At 35.8% G+C, this 18,142-nt stretch overlaps 2 protein-coding genes across 2 annotated transcripts in view; one reads left to right on the top strand and one right to left on the bottom strand.

The window, feature by feature from the left end:
* Positions 1 to 1,052, bottom strand: part of prtfdc1b (phosphoribosyl transferase domain containing 1b) — a 9,976-nt gene extending 8,924 nt beyond the window's left edge. The window contains exon 1 of the mRNA XM_016516696.1: positions 855 to 1,052. Coding sequence (XP_016372182.1) covers positions 855 to 1,052 — 198 coding nt within the window. The remainder of the gene's footprint in view (positions 1 to 854) is intronic.
* Positions 1,053 to 4,996: 3,944 nt separating this feature from the next.
* Positions 4,997 to 18,142, top strand: part of LOC107711710 (probable G-protein coupled receptor 158) — a 51,670-nt gene continuing 38,524 nt past the window's right edge. Inside the window, exons 1-2 of the mRNA XM_016516739.1 lie at positions 4,997 to 6,210; positions 15,328 to 15,433. Of these exons, the coding sequence (XP_016372225.1) occupies positions 5,321 to 6,210; positions 15,328 to 15,433 (996 nt within the window). The 5' untranslated portion in view covers positions 4,997 to 5,320. The remainder of the gene's footprint in view (positions 6,211 to 15,327; positions 15,434 to 18,142) is intronic.

Below are 18,142 nucleotides of genomic sequence, written 5' to 3'. Positions count from 1 at the left end.
AATAAATTATGTTATTTTTGTTTTCTTTGCGCTCAAAAAGTATTCTCGTAGCTTCTCAAAACTGAAGTTGAGCCACTGATGTCACATGGACTGTTTTACCGATATCCTTACTACGTTTCTGGACTTGGGAACATTACAGTTGCGTTGCTGTCTATGCACGGTCTGAGAGCTCTCACATTTCATCAAAAATATCTTAATTTGTGTTCCGAAGATTAACGAAGGTATTACGGGTTTGGAACGGCATGAGGGTGAGTAATTAATGACAGAATTTTCACTTTGGAGTGAACTAACCCGTTAATCAGAACAAAGTCCACTAAAACTGACAAAAATATGCCACTTATTAAACATAACATATTAAACTAATATATTTTTTGATATACTATTTTACTCTAGGCCTTTGCAGACACTTTAGTGACTTATTGATCCTTTTTAACTTGCTATTAATCAAAGGAACTTAAAAAACTGTATCATCATGGTTTCCACAAAAATATGAAGCAGCACAAACACTGATAACAATCAGAAATGTTTCTCGATCAGGTTTGGTTGCATGTCTGGCTTCACACAGCAATTTGCATGCAAGAAAGCCAAGACTCATTATGACCATGAAGGCATGCTGAGAAAATCACAAACAAAGTGGAATTTGTAAAAGAAAATATTTGTGCCCACGTGCACGAGTGTGAAAGAAACTTGTGATTCATCACATGATCTAAGCAGTTTCATGTTCTTTTAGCATGTTAGGAAAATCATTTTAAATTTGCTCTACATTCAAATTCTGAGGAAAATGGAAAAACGACATCCATGGAAGAAAATCAGAAATATTGAGTTCAAAAACACTAAACTCCATGGGTGCTCACCAGGTAGCTCTTGAGCCGGATGAAGTCCACCCTCATGGGAAGGGTCTTGTTGGAGTGTCGGCACAGGACTTTGATGCAGTCCACCAGGTCAGCGCAGAACTGATAACCTCCCTTCAGCACACACAGCACCACGATGTCATGATCTCCAAGATCATCCATGATATTTCTGGCCAGTCTCTCTGTCCTGGAAAATCCCATCACAGCACAACAAAGACTATTTGTCTATATTGATCCAAAAAGTGTTTGTTTTTCATACTGAATTGTCAGAAAAAAATGAACGCAATGTCTACATGCTTCATTGTCATTACTGGTCAAATAATCCTTCTTAGAACCATGCTTGATCCTAATGGGAATTTTCCGACAAAAAATGACAAAAATATTATTTTAGAACACATAGGTCCCAATATGACTATTAAGACTTATATCATTTCCTGTGGGATTTCGGTAACACTTTACAATAAGGTTCATTAGTTAACTACTATAGTTAACATGAACTAAGCATGAACAATACTTCTAGCATTTATTCATCTTAATGTCAACATTTAATAATGCATTATTAAAATCAAAAGTCGTGCTTGTTAACATTAGTTAATGCACTGTGAATTAATATGAACCAACAATGAGCGACTGTAATTAACATTAACAAAGATGAATCAATACTGTAATAAAAGTATTGTTTATTTCATGTTAGTTAATACATTAACTAATGGAACCTTATTGTAAAGTTTTACAGAGATTTCATTTAACTGTCCAGTACAAAGACATTATTCCAACAGACCAAGTTTTGGTACAAAGAAAGATTACAATGGGAATTTGAAAAAATCCTGTAGAAATGTCTAATGACAAAGGGGCATCTTACATGCGTCTTATTCTTGTCTCATATTATTATGATCCTTTAAAGGCAGGGTGGTGATTTCAAATATCAACATTGGCTACCAGAAATCACTTACTCTGCCTTTAATATGGGTATCAAAAATACGATAGAAATTCCATCTAAAAAGCTGATTTCACTGGTGAAACTTGCAATCAAGACTAAAAATGATTCTCTAACAAGCATGTTATGCAAAAGCTTATCCAAAGTCTTTACCCAGCACTGGGTTGTATTTAACCCAGCATTTTTAAGAGTGCATCATATTAGTTACAGTATTGTATTTAACTGATTGTTGGTGCTTTTCCCATAAAGCCTCTAATTGCTTGGTTGCGAAAACTTGTCTTCACAAAAATGACTGGAATAGCTGAACCTGTAAATTACACATACATTTGGCCATACAGATTATAAAAGCTAAATGATATGTTAATAATTGTATATATTAGTCATCCAAATCACTGTAGTTACTATTCAGAAATTGCTAATAAATTTCACAAGCAATTTCAATAGCAAGCACACTGAATTAAACTTAGAAAAAAAACTACAATAATATTTTCTTATAAAATGCAATCCAATAATCTTTTTGTTAGAAAAACTTAGAAAAACAACATTTATTTACAGATTTACAGTACACTTTTATCTTAAAGGCCTTTTGTAGTTTTATGATCACATGACAAGTTTTTATTTTGTTATGCATTTGCACGTTTATTTCAAAAGTTATATATTTTTAACTAAAATTCATCAAATTGTAAATGATGCTTTCAGTATTGGGTTTGCATGTTAAAAACATGATGGCAACACTTTTTTAGTGTTGTTGTATATGCTCTTGTGTAATCTTTGCTGTAATGTAGATTGTTGTGTTTCTGTTTTGGTTTGCAATAAATTGCTTTAGACAATGACTTTTCCACCACAACACCTCCACCTCAGTTTTTTCAGTTGGTATGAGGTTATTTTTCTCAAATGTTTGGTTTTCATCAAACATGAGGTTTTGTGGCCACATTACTCCTGTTCCTTGTGGAGGCATTGGATGACAAACTTGACATTCTATTATAAGAAGCTTCTTCCTTGCTGACATCCAGTTTAGACCAAATCTGTACAGGTGGGTTTTAAACAGCTTGAAATTGGTTCACCAGACTTATAAGTCTCAACAACCCTTCTTCTGAGGGGCTCTGGCAGTTCTTTGATCTTGGCACGGTACCATCTACTCCAATGCTTGATGAAATCAGACTGATGTACAGAGATTTACATTATAGGCCTTTAAGTGTAGCCTTAATCATGTTTTACTGATTTGCACTTAGCTCAAATTTTAGACACTTCATATTTCATCTAGTGATACATGTAGGTGTGCACTAACTTTTTCCCACACAAGAAATGTCAATTTCTGTTTATTTAAGCTGTACAAACCATTTACAGTGTCATTTGTTAAGTCATATTCCCTTTCCATTTTTTTGGTGTTGGTAAAATGCCAGTCTCAAATAAGTGTCATAATGTGCTGAAAACAAAACAAAACTGCAGTATACTAAGCGTGTACTAGATTCACATTATTGTATATGACTTCTGTTGCTTTTATTCTGAGCCAATGATATTTTTATGAAGATATTGTTTAGTGCCTAATAAGCCATTTTCCTCGAGGGGATCGTTTACTGCTCCTGGCAATAGATGATTTCAGGTTTTACTGTCCTTGTAGGGATATTTTGGTATCTTTTGATATCCCATAATATAGACAGAAAATCCAGAACAGATTTGGAGAAATGTAGCATCACATCACTTGCTCACCAATGGATGCTCTGCAGTGAATGGGCGCCATCAGAATGAGAGTCCAAACAGCTGATAAAAACATCACAATAATCCACAAGTAATCCACACCACTCCAGTCCATCAGTTAACATCTTTGAAGTAAAAAGCTGCGTGTTTGTAAGAAACAAATCCATCGTTAAGACGTTTTAACTTTAAACCATCGCTTGAGTCCTTAATCTATAATAATGCTTCCTCCTGTCAAAAAAGTAATTCTGTCAGGACCACTGTCATCAAAGATGATTGACAATTAGCATACAGTTTGGATTAGCGGTATGGTTCCGTTCTGGGCAAGAACTCCCTGCGCATCCATGCAGCCTAGCATGGACGAGAGCAGGGAGAGCAGTGATAAAACCCCGCAGGGTAAACCGAACAGAACCAACATAAATGTATTGCAGATATCGTTAAAGTTCAATAATGTTATGTACACATTTTAGAATTAGTCTGATTCAAAAGAGAATCCGAAGGCTGAATCCTGACTGACAGAGGAGGAGCTGGGGATGGAGGAGGGTAGTTAGCTATTGAGCAATGCGAAAACTGCTGATAATACTGAGGGACCTTATATATGAATGCTTAGATAGGTGTCGTATTCCTATAGGTAGATGGGGATCAGCTGAGAGTCAGCTGATGCTAGCTTGACTAACGTGACCTGCCAGAACTAACGCTACGCTTAATTTCCCTGTTGTCCTTTTACATCACAACCACTGAATTGTTTGTTTAGAGCTGTTTTTAGAATGTTTTTGTTTGTAAACAGTGCTTTATATGTGCATATTTCTCTCCTGATGCAGATGAGACGACTTTTTAAATGGAGAAAGCAATATTATGGATAGAGGACTAATCTTATATTATTTGAGAATTGAGCTGAATAATGACACTTATGTGCTGTAGCTGCTTTGCAGCTAAAATTGAATTTGTTTCATAATTACATTAACACTGTTATTTTTTCTGTTTATTAATGTGAAGCTGCTTTGAAACAATCTGTGTTGCATAAAGCGCTATGCAGCAAACAACATAAAATGCCACATAAACATCTTAATGCACATAACAGATAACAAAACAGAATAAACCCACGTAAGGCTCATATAAGGCCGTTTGTACTTTTTATTTTAATATTGTACTGTAAATGTATCCTGTTTTAATCACATGACTTTTTCTGCTCATCCAGCATATTTATGACCATCAGCAGGGCAATGGCAGTGAATACAAAAACACATAGGTCTAAAAGCAATTATAAGGTACTTCACTCTTTAAAAACACATTTTAATATTTCACAGTAAAACTATGTGTTATCATGTAAATTTTTATCGTAAATTGTAAAGAAACTATTAAGAATTAACACGTTTTTGCTGTCCAATTTGTACATTTTTCAGGTGCATTTTTTACAGTGCAGGTTTAATGTTGCCCTAACAATAATGTAACATTTAGCATACAAAATAATGCATCTTTAATATCAATGAGATTATGGAGGAGAAGAATGGACAAGGATTGCTTAATAGGCCCATGAGAACATCCCGTACCGGCATCCCTTGTCTCACTTCACCCCACCCAAGTGCACAAGACTGACAGGAGCAATGGCCATTCACATATCTGCAGTACAGTAACGAGGGAAAGATGCTTTTGGAAACAATCAGCCCCCCGCCACAAGTCGCTCCAAGATCTACTGAGGCTTGACGCGTTAGATCCACAGATGTGGGTGGCGTGGTCGGTGTGTGGATTTGTCTGATTGGGCCAGTAGAGTTGAGTAACTTTGGAGAACGCACGCCTGTTTACGCTGAGCTGAGGAATGGACGCACTCATGAAGTGAATGTCGATGGAGAATGTTCACGGTCCTCGTTGGCGTCGAGGCATGGATGCATTCCTGCTCTACCTTCTTCTGCTAATTGGAATTGCGAAGGGGTCGAATTACGGCTACGTGGAATGGTCTGAAAATGACAAAGATCCTGAAATCAAGGCAAAATACCCGATTTACAGCACCGGGGAGACGATGCACCAGCAACCGACCATCTCCAGCATTGAGCGGACGGCGGTGGCGCATAAGCTCGAGGAGGATCTGCCGCGGGTGGTCACCGCTTTCCTGCACACGGGGGACTCATCCACCCTGGAGCATGTCAGCTGCTCTCGGCGGTATGAGCTGAGCAGTCTCCGCGGTGGAGCTCACGCCGCCTCGCACTCCTCCCTCCACGGCGTCCTCGACACCATGACGCACGCCACCAACTTCCTAAACATGCTCCTGCAGTCCAACAGCTCCAGGGAGCAGCATCCGAGGAGGGATGTCCAGTGGTACCACGCGCTCGTGACGAGTATGTTGGAAGGGAATCCTAAAATCCACCGGGCGGTGCTCACATTTCACACGGAGTCTCCTGAGGCGCCCGGTCCGCAGGTGTTTCTTCAGGCGACCAGAGGCGAGGAGCGCATAGTGCTTCAAGATCTGTCCAACACCGCGCGCCATCGCCTTAAAAACAGGACGCCTGAGTCCGACTGGTACAACGAGTTTCGGGACCGAAAGAGACCCCAGAGGCTGGAAAAGAGTCGAGGGTTTCCAGCAGCGCAGGGTGAATATTTTCTGGACAGAAGTCACGTCAAGTGGTCTGCGCCCTTTCTAGAGTGCGAGCACGGCAGGTTTGTGCCGCACTGGCTGCTAACACTCTCCGCTGGTTTCTATGGTCTGAAGAATTACTCTGCGCCGGAGTTTAGGTAAGGCACTCTTAATGAACTTAAGCATAAGTCACATACATCAACAGACTGAACAACGAGTAAGATTTTGTGACCTACAAACTCCAAATTCATGTTTATATAAGACAAGCAGGTTTTAGTTTGAACACATAATAATTGTGTTTTATATACACTATCCCTGCAAACACACAGTTACGCGATGTATTGGTACTTTTTGGTGATTTAATGACGCAGTAGCTTATGTTTAATGCGAGGTCATATGATTGACCGGGGCAAGTTGTCACTTATTCTTATTCCAGTGAATATTTCTCAGAATTATTTGTAAAAGTCAGTTTCTGTTGGTACATATCTTAAAAGATTTGGCTACAAAACCTATAAACATTTCCGTGAGAATAAAATATTATAGGCTACTAGAGTTCACTGAACACGTGCGGATCTGTTATGTGGGGTAAGTTGTCACAACAGGAATTTGTCTTTTATAAAGGCAGCAAAATTTAAACAGTGAAACAATAATGAAACACAAAACGGTTTATAAAAAAATGCATCAAATCTTGAAATGAATAAATTGTATACATTCATAAGATTTAAAACACCTGCCCAACCTGACATCTATGAAAAAGACTTTTGTCCTGAGAACATCTTTTATTTAAAACCAGTTAATTATATAATTGACTCTTGTCTTAATGTATGCTGCAAGTGTGATTCACTTGTTTACCCAGTAAAAACAGCAAAAATATGATGATATTATGGTTGAATATTAATTTGAGGCAAGAATTGTCAAAACTTATTCTAATATATGAGGTTTTGAAATAATCTGGACTCAAAACTTTTTGGAGTTATAACCAACCAATCTGATTAAAAGTATGTAAATGTCTATATGTCATTAGATAGCATATCAAGTGTGGATGTACTTTGAATAAGGTTAGCACAAGCACACTTTTTAAGTAGAACGTTTCACAAGGTCTTAAATGATGGAATAATATATATTGTTCAAAATAAACACAATAAGTATTTAGACACTTTCTGGTTGTGAAAGGTTAGTGGATCGTGTTCATAGTTGAACCGTGGTTACTCTGCTTGGACTCATGTGATGGAAACTCACTTCATACATCCAATGGAAACTGCGATACCAGTTGGTTAAAAGTTACTGCCAAGATGGCTTGGCAGTATTTGCTTGCAGATGCCACTTGCCTGATATTTTGTCATCTAATGCAATGCCATTCAGACATTTTTATTGGAGAGAAAGACTCTTGAACACTTGTAAGCAGTCAGAGTATACACAGACAGAATGCTGGTTTTCTTTCAGCACAGTATTGTGATTGTTAATGTGCTCAATTGCTAGGTATCACCCAGAGACAGCACCAGGTCACAAACCTGATCCAAGCAATTTCAAAATCAATCAAGCCATAAATGAATTACAAAAGCTGCTGGCTGCACTGGTTACTTGAATGCATTTTGAATTTTGGGCCAGTTGCACTTGAGCTCTGCACATGATATGATACTCATGTGTGCTCAGTTTTTTATAATCAACAGCCATTGGAATTTGCTGATATTGCAGCTGTAATGGTTTTCTGCCAGATGTGATCTATGCAATGCAATGGAAATGATCCATTTGAATGGTGGTGTGGTAAACGGATGTTAGCAAAACGTATAACATATGAGACTGGAGATTCTGTTCAGAGGGCAGCCTTTAAGGAAAACTTCATCAAAGAATTAAAAATTCACAAAAAGCATGGCAAAGTTGGCTGGAACTACAGCTCCCGACCTGTGGTTGGAAGCATAGTTTCTTGTTAGTATTACATGTGGACTTAGATCATGCTCTTGAGCAAAATAAGCAAGTTAACATACAGTACAGTACAATATATATCTTTCATAAATGTATGTATAGGCCTATATACATTATGTATATATTTTTGAAGAGTGCGCGTGTGCATATGCCCCATTTTTGGTTCCCCAAAGAAGTTTTTTGTAAACAGTTCTTAACATTTTTTTTATTTAATGTGAAGAACATTTTAAAGGGGTGGTTCACTGGGTTTTTTCTAGGCTTGATTGTGTTTATGGGGTGCAGTCTAACATGTGTTAATGCTTCGTTTAAAAAAAAAAAACCGCATTATTTTAACTTGTTGTAGTCCCTACCAGCCGTTTTTGTAGGCATTAAACTGCCAGAATTTTAAAAGACGTTGCATTGAACTTTCAGCTTCGTAACTTTGCAGATATTGTTTATGCTCAAACAGCAACATCACACACTAACTAACGTTAAAAAAGTGAAATCGCAATCAACCACCCCTTTAAAAATGTAAAGTACCTTTTTGCACTATAAAGAACTTTTTGTTGAATGGAAAAGTTCCATGGATGTTAAAGGTTTTTCATGGAACCATCGATGCCAATAAAGAACCGTTATTTTTAAGAGTGTTGAATCCCAGAGGACATCTGAAAATAAAGCAAAACAACAGAGAACAAAAATAGCACGGTATTCATTAGATGCCATTTTCGTTATTTACAGCAATAATCTGAAATCAGTTCATCTCGAAACAAACTTGCTAAAAGTATTATTAAACTAAAAATTATTACATCACCACTTGCATGGCATCATTAATAATAAGTCTACATTGTTGAACCAACATGAAAGTAAGTAAATGATGACAAAGTTTTCATCTTTAACTTTCGGGTCATTGTGCAGTTTCATTCCCTTTGTTTCATTTTTTAGGAGCACATTACATCACTTACAAAGCCAATGAAGCAAATTAATCAGCCTCAAATTGTTTTACATAAGGTCTGTATAGCCTACTTAGCCTTATATGGTTATTACTGTTTTATTAATGGTCTGTTGCATAAATTGGCATGCATCAGTGGTGGATATTTCAGGCTAGTGCTGTCAATCAAACTGAAAACAAAAAAAACAAAAAAACAACGCCTTCTCAAAAGCTATATTTTGTCTCCTTTGGAAAAAGCGTGCTGACCCTCCTGGAACAAAACATTCAGCTGAAAATGCATGCAGCTGTTTGCCAAAACCTGTTAAAACTCTTATATGTGAGCTATTAAAGGGATAGTTCACCCCAAAAAATTCAGTTTCATGTTGTTCCAAACCCATAAGACATTTATGCATGAATTCAGTATATTTATTTGTGTTGCAGAAGTCTCAACGGCTTAGAACAACATGAGGTTGAGTAAATGATGCCTTTTTAAATAACTTTAAGCTTTATGCTGTACTAAAAATGCTTTACCTAATTTGGTGTTCCTGGTCAAAAATGACCGGCCTTTTAAAAATTGCTTGTAAATTTCTCATTATGCTATGTTATCACCAAATATTTGATTCAATCTTTTTTGTCAACCCGTTTTCTTTCAATTACCACAGGTTTTGTATTTCTGTTTGGAAATGACTGGTCATAGGCCTCCATTGATTGAGCTTATGCACCTCCAGTTTTTGGGAAAAAAAGCATTATTGTGAAGATGTTCACTTAAAAACCAAAGTGCATAAGCTCAGATCAATGAGATCAATCAGTTTGAAAAAGTAGTACAAAACCTGTGCTAACTGAAAAAAACAACAACAAAAAAACAAGTTGATAAAAAGATCAAATTCAATATTTAGTAATAATATAGCATAATAAGAAATTAAAAATAAAATTCTCTGGGTCAAAATGACCGGAACACAACACAAGGGTTAAAACAACAGCGTGCCACATAAACAACATGTTCCTCCCTACACTGTAAAAAATGACCGTCAATTTAACGGTAAAAATGCTACAGTAAAAACCTGTTAAATGGTTAACGGTAAATTCCCCTACTATATACAGTGAAAAATGATTGGACATTACATGTAATTTTACAGTAGTATACCGTTTTTGGAAGTGAAAAAGACCGTATAATTTACAGTGAATAACCGTAAATTGACATTCCCAGAATTCCCTGCGTTACATTTCAAATTTGATGTTTTTTTTTGTTGTTGAAATAACTATGTTTCTTAGTTTTTTCTTATCAGTTTTGTATATTAAGGTTGTGTGTTACACCTAATGTTGTTAAATGAATGTTTATTGCATTATTTCAGTTTCATGTGTGTTACCGTGATGGTGTTTAGTGTTTCTGTGAATGACACTGTGCACCTTCTATATATGTTATTATTTAAAAGCTGCTTGTGATGGGCTTTGGCTCATCATGTGACTTTCTCATCATCACCTGCATTTGGTGGTTATCAGTGTATTACAAAGGTACAAAACAGATTTCAGTACTTCAATAGGTTGGTATATTAACATTATTTCAGTTAATGAAATTACGGTATTTAACTGTAAATGTAAGTTAAAACCGTAAAACCTAAAATGTTGCTACCGTATTTTTTACAGTAAAATTCCGGCAACCACAGCTGCCAGTTTTTTACCGTAAATTTTACGGATTTTTTTTTTTACAGTGTACTCTTCAGGTTATTGACCAGTAAGTAATTGGGAATGAAAACTTTGAAAACTTTCAACATTATGAGGTGAATGTAGCTGATACTTTTGCAGCAAACTTGAAAGCTGAGAATGTAGTGTAGCTAAAAATGGTCTATATGTCTTATTTTATGATGGGATGTATAATTTTAATGACTGAATAATCTGGGAGGATTTTCAAGCCTCTGAAATTGAAAAAAGCTTAAGTCAATTGGGGGTGTTGAACACATTTGCCTGGAAATGCATTGTTAAATGTTAAAAATTGCTATTATTGTCAGTATTATTGTCAGTGAAATGCAAAAAGTTTTGTAAATTGCAAGCATAATGCTCTTATTTGGAGCTTTGTTACTTGCAGCATGCGCCACGTCACAGTAGATATTGGTTTGTCATGCCATTTTAGTGTGAAACCCTATGATTGCTGTTCTCATTTTTCTTGCAGTATGTTTCACATCAGCTATTTTTATCCTTATGTAAGTTATTTATACTTTTGATCATCCACACATTGTATTAGAGTTTGAGAACAGGATTGTAAACATTGTTAACATCCCTTGACTTGAAAGAGGAGTGAGCTGAGCAGATAATTCTAACATTTCTCTGTGTCTCATTTCTCTGTGACTCTCTCTCTCTCTCTCTCTCTCTCTCTCTCTCTCACGCTCATGCTCAATTTTCTTTGCCTAAAGATAAGAGAGTGCTGGTAGCTCCAGCTATCTGCAGGTGTTTGTTTCACATCTCAGCAGACTTTTGCCTTTGGGCCTTCGCTGGAGTCGAAAATGAAACGGGTAGAAATGAGCAGAGAGGAATGATTTGGGGGCTCATGCAAATAACAGTCCCAGCGGCTCCAGACTCTGCCACTAAATGAAAAGAAAATCAAAAAGGGGAACTCTCTGTCTTCTAATAAAATGGATTTTTTGAGTAAAAGCAACAGAACCATGATGCATCCATTCATAGGAATGAAAACTTTAATTAAAGGCAGCAGCGTGAAACTCTTGTTGAAGTTTCAGAAGAGCAAGCACATAAATTGTTCACAATTGCACCAAAAAATTAATAACAATATTTAAATAAAAAGTATTTAAGATTGTTCAGTTTTTTAAGACTCTTATTCTCACTAAGGCTGCATTTATTTGATCAAAAATACAGTAAATATATTTCTTAAATATTATTACAATTTCAAACAACTGTTTTATATTTGAATATATTTTCCATAGCGACCCCTAGAGGACGCAGTTCAAAGTTCCCATGAAAGGGAACTTCTTATTATCAATGTTGAACACAGTTGTGCTGCTTAATATTTTTGAGAAAAGCGTGATACATTTTTGATGAACAGAAATTTCAAAAGAACTGCATTTATTAGTCTTATGAGATTCAGTGCATCCCTGAAAAAGTATCTTATTTGCTGAAAAAAATATCTTACCGACCCCACACTTTTCAGCGGTTGTATATATATATATATATATATATATATATATAGACCACCTGTCATAAGAGAAAACACAAAAATATTTTAGGAATGTCAAAAACTTGTTTAAAACTAAAAATTATATTGTTATTTATTAGGCAAATAACAAACTGAAACAACTAAATAATCTTTATGAATTCGCGTTTTAATACCCAATAAATAATCATTTGAGCCGGCACAACTTCTCTCAGAAGTCAGAAAATAATCAAGCATAATATTCAACCATTAAAACATATTTTTCTATTAAGGACTGCAAGTAAATAACTGTAATTGGCATCTGAATAAAAAAAATAAAGAAAGAAAATAAAGTGCTTTACAATTTTTTCAGCCTTTCTTGTAAAACATTAAATTCGAAAATTCATGGATAACAACAACAATTATATTATAGCAATACTACTATGACTAAAGAGCTGGTGGATTAACCTTTACAGAAACATGAAAAATTATTTTAGTAATCACCAATAATGTTAGTTTAGGGAAGCTGTGGCACAAACCTTACATTGGGTGGGGGCCTAATACATTTGCTAAACATTGTTCATGCATACATATATATATATATATATATATATCTATATATACTAAAAGAAAAAAAAACTATGCTAACATTTATTTAAAATAAATTTGTTTCATACTAAGTATACTTCAACTTGTTTCATACTAAGTATCCAAATTCAAATCTTGCAATTCTGACTATAGCACACACCTGCAAGTTTATATCTCACAATTCTCAGAAAAAAAATCAGAATTGTGAGATAAAAAGTCGCAATTAACTTTTTTTTTATTTATTGATTTTTTTTTCAGTGGTGGAAACAAGCTTCCATACCATGCAATACTGTTTTGAGCAACAGAAATGTGTGGTGCTGTCTCTCCTTTCACGCCACATACTCTTCAGCTCACTCTGAATGGAAATGGAAAGGAGAGGTTCATTTACAGCAGTGGATTGATTCTAGAGTTAGTTGAATTAGATGGTGGAGACTGATGTGGTTCTTCATTAACATCAACAGGGACATAGTTAGTTTTATGTTACATCGTGCCTTTAAAACAGACACCATCATCTTTGTGATATAAAAAAGTAGCAGAGATTGTGAGAGAACATGGAGTCAATATGAAACAGCATGGTCCACGGGTCTCAGATAACATGCCTTATGGGACAGTGAAAGATAAGCCCCTCTAATGGACCTCTATCTGGAGTAACAGCCAATGACTCTCATTTTCACGCAATGAACCAGAGGACTGGCTTTCCCCTCCGAGTTAGAAACAAGAACTCTTACATGAACTTCTTACATCATACAACCAGCAGCATTTGCAAATCAGATTGAATATGGCCATGCAGAGGTGATAGAAACACTTTTCTTTTTCCAGTCTGAGTGCTAGATTCTGTGTTCAGTCTAATGATGGCTCATCTCATTCCCCGAGGAAGAACAATTTCAAATGACCTTGCAAAGTATAGCATTCAGCTCATAATCAGGCTGTTTTGGCCAATGAAAAGTAAAACTGCAGAAACTATTGGATGCATGAAGGTCTGTTTTGTATCTAACAAGTTGACCATTCTGCATTCTTTCAAAGGTTCTGCAATGGTTTTACTTTCTGAGGAATGAATCCTCCTGAGAACCATAGAAAAAAGCTTTCTTCTTTTACATTATTTAATTGTTTGGAGCATTAGAAACCAATGGTGAAGAAAAAAAAAGTTTGATATGTGCTAGAGGACACCAGGTCTCGCTTAATAAGAAACTGAAAACAAGACTCTATTACCGAAAACAATGTTTTTTACATTCAATTTTTATATTCAATATACCAGTCAATTTTTAAAAAGGTTAAAAAAGTGGTAACCTACAATTATTTCATGGACATATTTATACTTAATCTTACCCATAAATATGACTTCAGATGTAATTTGTCAGGTTGATGTAGTCGGATTGAATTTTTGACTTGCATGAAACCAGTTAATGTAGATACTCTCAGATAAAGCACATTATTTACTGTAGGTTATCTGAAGAAAAAAAAAAAAAACTTTTTTTGTCGCATGAACTGTAAAAAACTGTTTCCTGCAATTGTAATTATGCAGTAATTGTTCTATGAAATGTGTATTTTGATTTCAAACCATATTTGCCACTTCAGCTCCATTCCTCTGTGTGGTAAAAAAGCTAATATTTTGTAATTAATTATCATATTATGATATTTATTAACACTAAAAAAAATGATGTAGGATTTGCTTTGAATTTTTTCAATTATTTTCAAATTTACAAATTTACTCTGAATTTTAAATCGTTAGTAAATTTCACAAATTATTACAAAGACATGGCAAATAACACTTTGCATTAAATATGAAATTCTGAATTAGAAATATTTAAATATTTTCTTGTAAAACATACTCCTGTATTCTTTGTTTTATTTACAACTTCAAAAAATAAGCTTGTGAGTTTTGTCTGTTTCAAGTTCAAAGCGACATAAAAATATATTAGCTTAACATAAAAAATGTAAATATATTAGCTTTTACCAATATACATGCCTTGAGGCATGCAATGTATTTTAGGCTTTTTAAAGTTTAGATTAATATTAATAGTAAGAATAGTAACATTAGTAACATTAATAGTAACATTTGCATCTTTTTTGACATAGTAAACAGTTTAGCAGTTAAAGTCAGTTCATTGTTGATTCAGTGATGTCATCGTCCAGCTCAGTTCAGCTCTCTTCCAATAGTGTCTGTGCAGTCAAGTCAACAATGTTGCCAGAAATTGTGTCCCCAACTAAGCAAGCCAAAGGCGACAGTGGCAAGCAACCAAAACTCCATCGGTGACAGAAATGGAGAAAAAAAACCTTGGGAGAAACCAGGCTCAGTCGGGGGGCCAGTTCTCCTCTGGCCAGACGAAACCAGCATGGTGTGCTTTAATTCCAAGCTGCAACTCAGGTCAGATTGAGCAGAGGACTCGTCTGGTTCTCGTGGTCTTGAGCCGATGGCTGACGAGGTCTTCGCAGGGAATCTTTCTCTAGGGCTCATCTAGCTGACAATGGTCCCGTGCCGAGCCGAGTCGTACCACGCAGTGGAAAAGCGCCATAATATTAGCGTGGATGCCATTCTTCTTATGATGCCTCCTGAGCTACGCTAGGTAGATTGTTTCAGAGTTTGGGCGCTAAAAATGTTGATACTATTCTTTGGCTGTCTTTGCAAGCACTGCAATTTCCTATAGAAAACTCACATGTTTTCATTTCAATGAAACTCTCTCTCTCTCTCTCTCTCTGTCTCCTTCTGTGGTGGTTTAGAGGAGTTGTACGTGTGGATGTTAATCTGCAGGATGTGGACATTGACCAGTGCTCCAGCAGTGGCTGGTTTGCAGGAACTCACCGCTGTAACTTGACAACTATGGAGGTGAGTGTTCAGTCTCATCACAAACACACAATGACTGACTGAGAGTTTAAGCATCACAGGAACACTCAAAACGATTGCTTCTGACAGATATAAAGAAGTAAACAAAAATGTCATTAAAAACAAATATTGAAATTAAGCGAAAAATTCACAAAAGCGCATTGTGAACCGCACAAAAAATTTTATATTAATGTAATAGGTCATATTTTGGTGTTGAAATGCAAGTGGCTTGGCATTTATTTGTCCATTAACCCTTGTGCGACCTTTTGGACATTTTTGTCCTTTTCAGTTTTGTTTTTTTGATAATTTTGCCTGTATTGCCAACTGCATAAATTTTGGCACAGGTGTGTATTTTTATTGGAATTTTACTATTTCACTTCCATTTCCTTTAATAAATCTGTTTTGCACTAGGTACAAAAAATTGTTCCTCTCAGGACCTTAAGGACAAAAATGTCCCCATTGAAACCCATTAAAACTGCTATTTTTAATCGCAGTGCCATTTAACTGTAAAATTATGCAATTTTTGTTGATAGGCTTTCATTATATTGGCAAGGCTTTAAAATTTAATTTTTTACCAGATGGTGCCATTTTTCCAGGTTTGACCTATAAAGAAAATACTCGCTTTATTTCTGTTTTCTGCTTCTGCATATTATAGAGCCAATTGGATAAATAATGCAGCTATGTTCTGTGCAGCATTTGCATTTAACAATGTATTTCCCAGCTGTCTGTGACCTTATCAAAGCACACCTGCATGTGTAAAGCTTTCTAACTTAATAAAGTCCCTGATGTAGAACTTTTCATTTTATCAGCATCAATTCTCCTTTCCAATTAATTGGACAGAGAACAATGATATTTTTGTTTGCTCAAGTGGGATTGCCTTCATGCTTCATTTTTTTTTTCCACCGTGAAGTTTCACTTTCCCTCCAGATTGGTTAATTATCTTTGTTTGTATTTTAAATTAATTAAATGGGGGATTTAGCACGTCCTTGACTGGAGTTAAGCTGTGCTGGAAGTTGCTCTGCGAGAGCTAATTAAACCATCCGAGCTGTTCTGCCCGAGTGCCAGTGAGAGTTTGGGCCGGCTTGGATGTTTCTGGAAGGCGCACTCTTACACTAAATCACATCACTGCGTGGGATTATGCATTATGTCATTGCACAAGTGCTGAACTACATGAAGTGGTGTGAAAAACACACAAACAAATCTGGAAGCAAGCATGGTGCAAACATTTGTTCAGCTGATAATATGTAACATGGTATTTCTTTGAAGCATGTGCCATTTAAACCTTACATACGTGAAACACTTAGTGTTCAGAAACTGTGTGCTCTTTCTCAGTCTAGAGTGTAATGAGATTTGTTCTCCACCTCTGTGTGTGCTGGATAGGAGTAGACAATATGACCAAAATATTATATCATGGTATGAGTAATTTTACATTATCGTAACAGTATGCATCACAATATACAGCAGTTGTTGTTGTTTTTCTGGGAATTTAATGACAAAATGATTTATATTTAATAGCCAAGTGATAATGCATATCTAAATAATAATGTAGTGAATTTAAACATTTTACAAAATAATTTTATTTTAATATTTTTTAAATGTAACTATTTGAAAAGTTCAGTCTGCATGGTATTAGCACTAGCATGCAGTCCCTCTTTTTAATACGGTTGCAGTGTGTACTTAGCTGCATGAAAAATAAAGCTTTTATTCAAATTATGAATAGGCTATATACAGAAAGCGAGGAAAGTAATAAACAGAAACTGACCTCATGATGCTGACAACAAAGAATGGAATATATTTTAGGGCAAAAGTAATCTAAAAGTAATCAAAAAGTAGTCCGAATGCATTACCTAATATGTGTAATTCAATAGATTATGTTACAAGCTACAATTTTCCTCATGCAATTTGTAATCAGTAACAAAATACAATTAGTAAGTAATCTACCCAGCATTGCTCACTGACTGAGAGAAAATTCCCATTCTAATAAAAAAAAAATCTGTCCATACTGGACAATGAATCTCTTATTTACGTTGTGTTAATACTGTGTTGGATATAGTGAAACGATTCATCAACACACAGAGCTCACGCTGAACAAACTGCTCAAACGGATTGAGCAGATTCTGACTAACTTTAAATCCTCTGATTGGCCTTTTTGTTCACAAGCTCAGCAAACATGTCTGTGATTGCCTACAGTGTCAAGTACCAGTACTTTGTACAGAACAACACACACACAACAACAATTCACTGCTGTGTGTGTGTGCACTTTGGATGGGTTAAATGCAGAGCACTAATTCCAAGTATGGGTCACCATACTTGGCCACATGTCACGTCACTTTCATTCATACTTTGATTGTCAACCTAAGATGTATTATTTTATAAAAAATGTAGTTATTGTACTTTGTAAACATGCTGGCCTAACAGCTGTGATGTGTCTCGCTGTCTTTTCAGCAACTCATGCCATAAGTGCCATATTTTTAAGATGTTATGCCACATTAAAAGAGTGTTTTTGAGCACCCTGCATTCTGTTCATTGCATTTTGCTCAGCAGAAGCATGGGATTTGTGCCTTTAATGCTTAAAACAAAGTTAGGGGTAACCAAACTTGAGGATATATCTGTCGGTCATTTATACAATGTGATGGAATATTGCATAGACTGGACTGGGTTTGCAAAGTCCAGTTGTTTCCTTTGTTGAGGAGAATTTGCCAAGCTGTGATC

This window comes from Sinocyclocheilus rhinocerous, unplaced genomic scaffold (genome assembly GCF_001515625.1).
Source record: "Sinocyclocheilus rhinocerous isolate Xijiao unplaced genomic scaffold, SAMN03320098_v1.1 scaffold807, whole genome shotgun sequence".
In the NCBI taxonomy this organism is placed as follows: domain Eukaryota; kingdom Metazoa; phylum Chordata; class Actinopteri; order Cypriniformes; family Cyprinidae; genus Sinocyclocheilus; species Sinocyclocheilus rhinocerous.
Note: the sequence above shows the minus strand (reverse complement) of the source record. Positions and strands in the feature narration are given on the sequence as shown.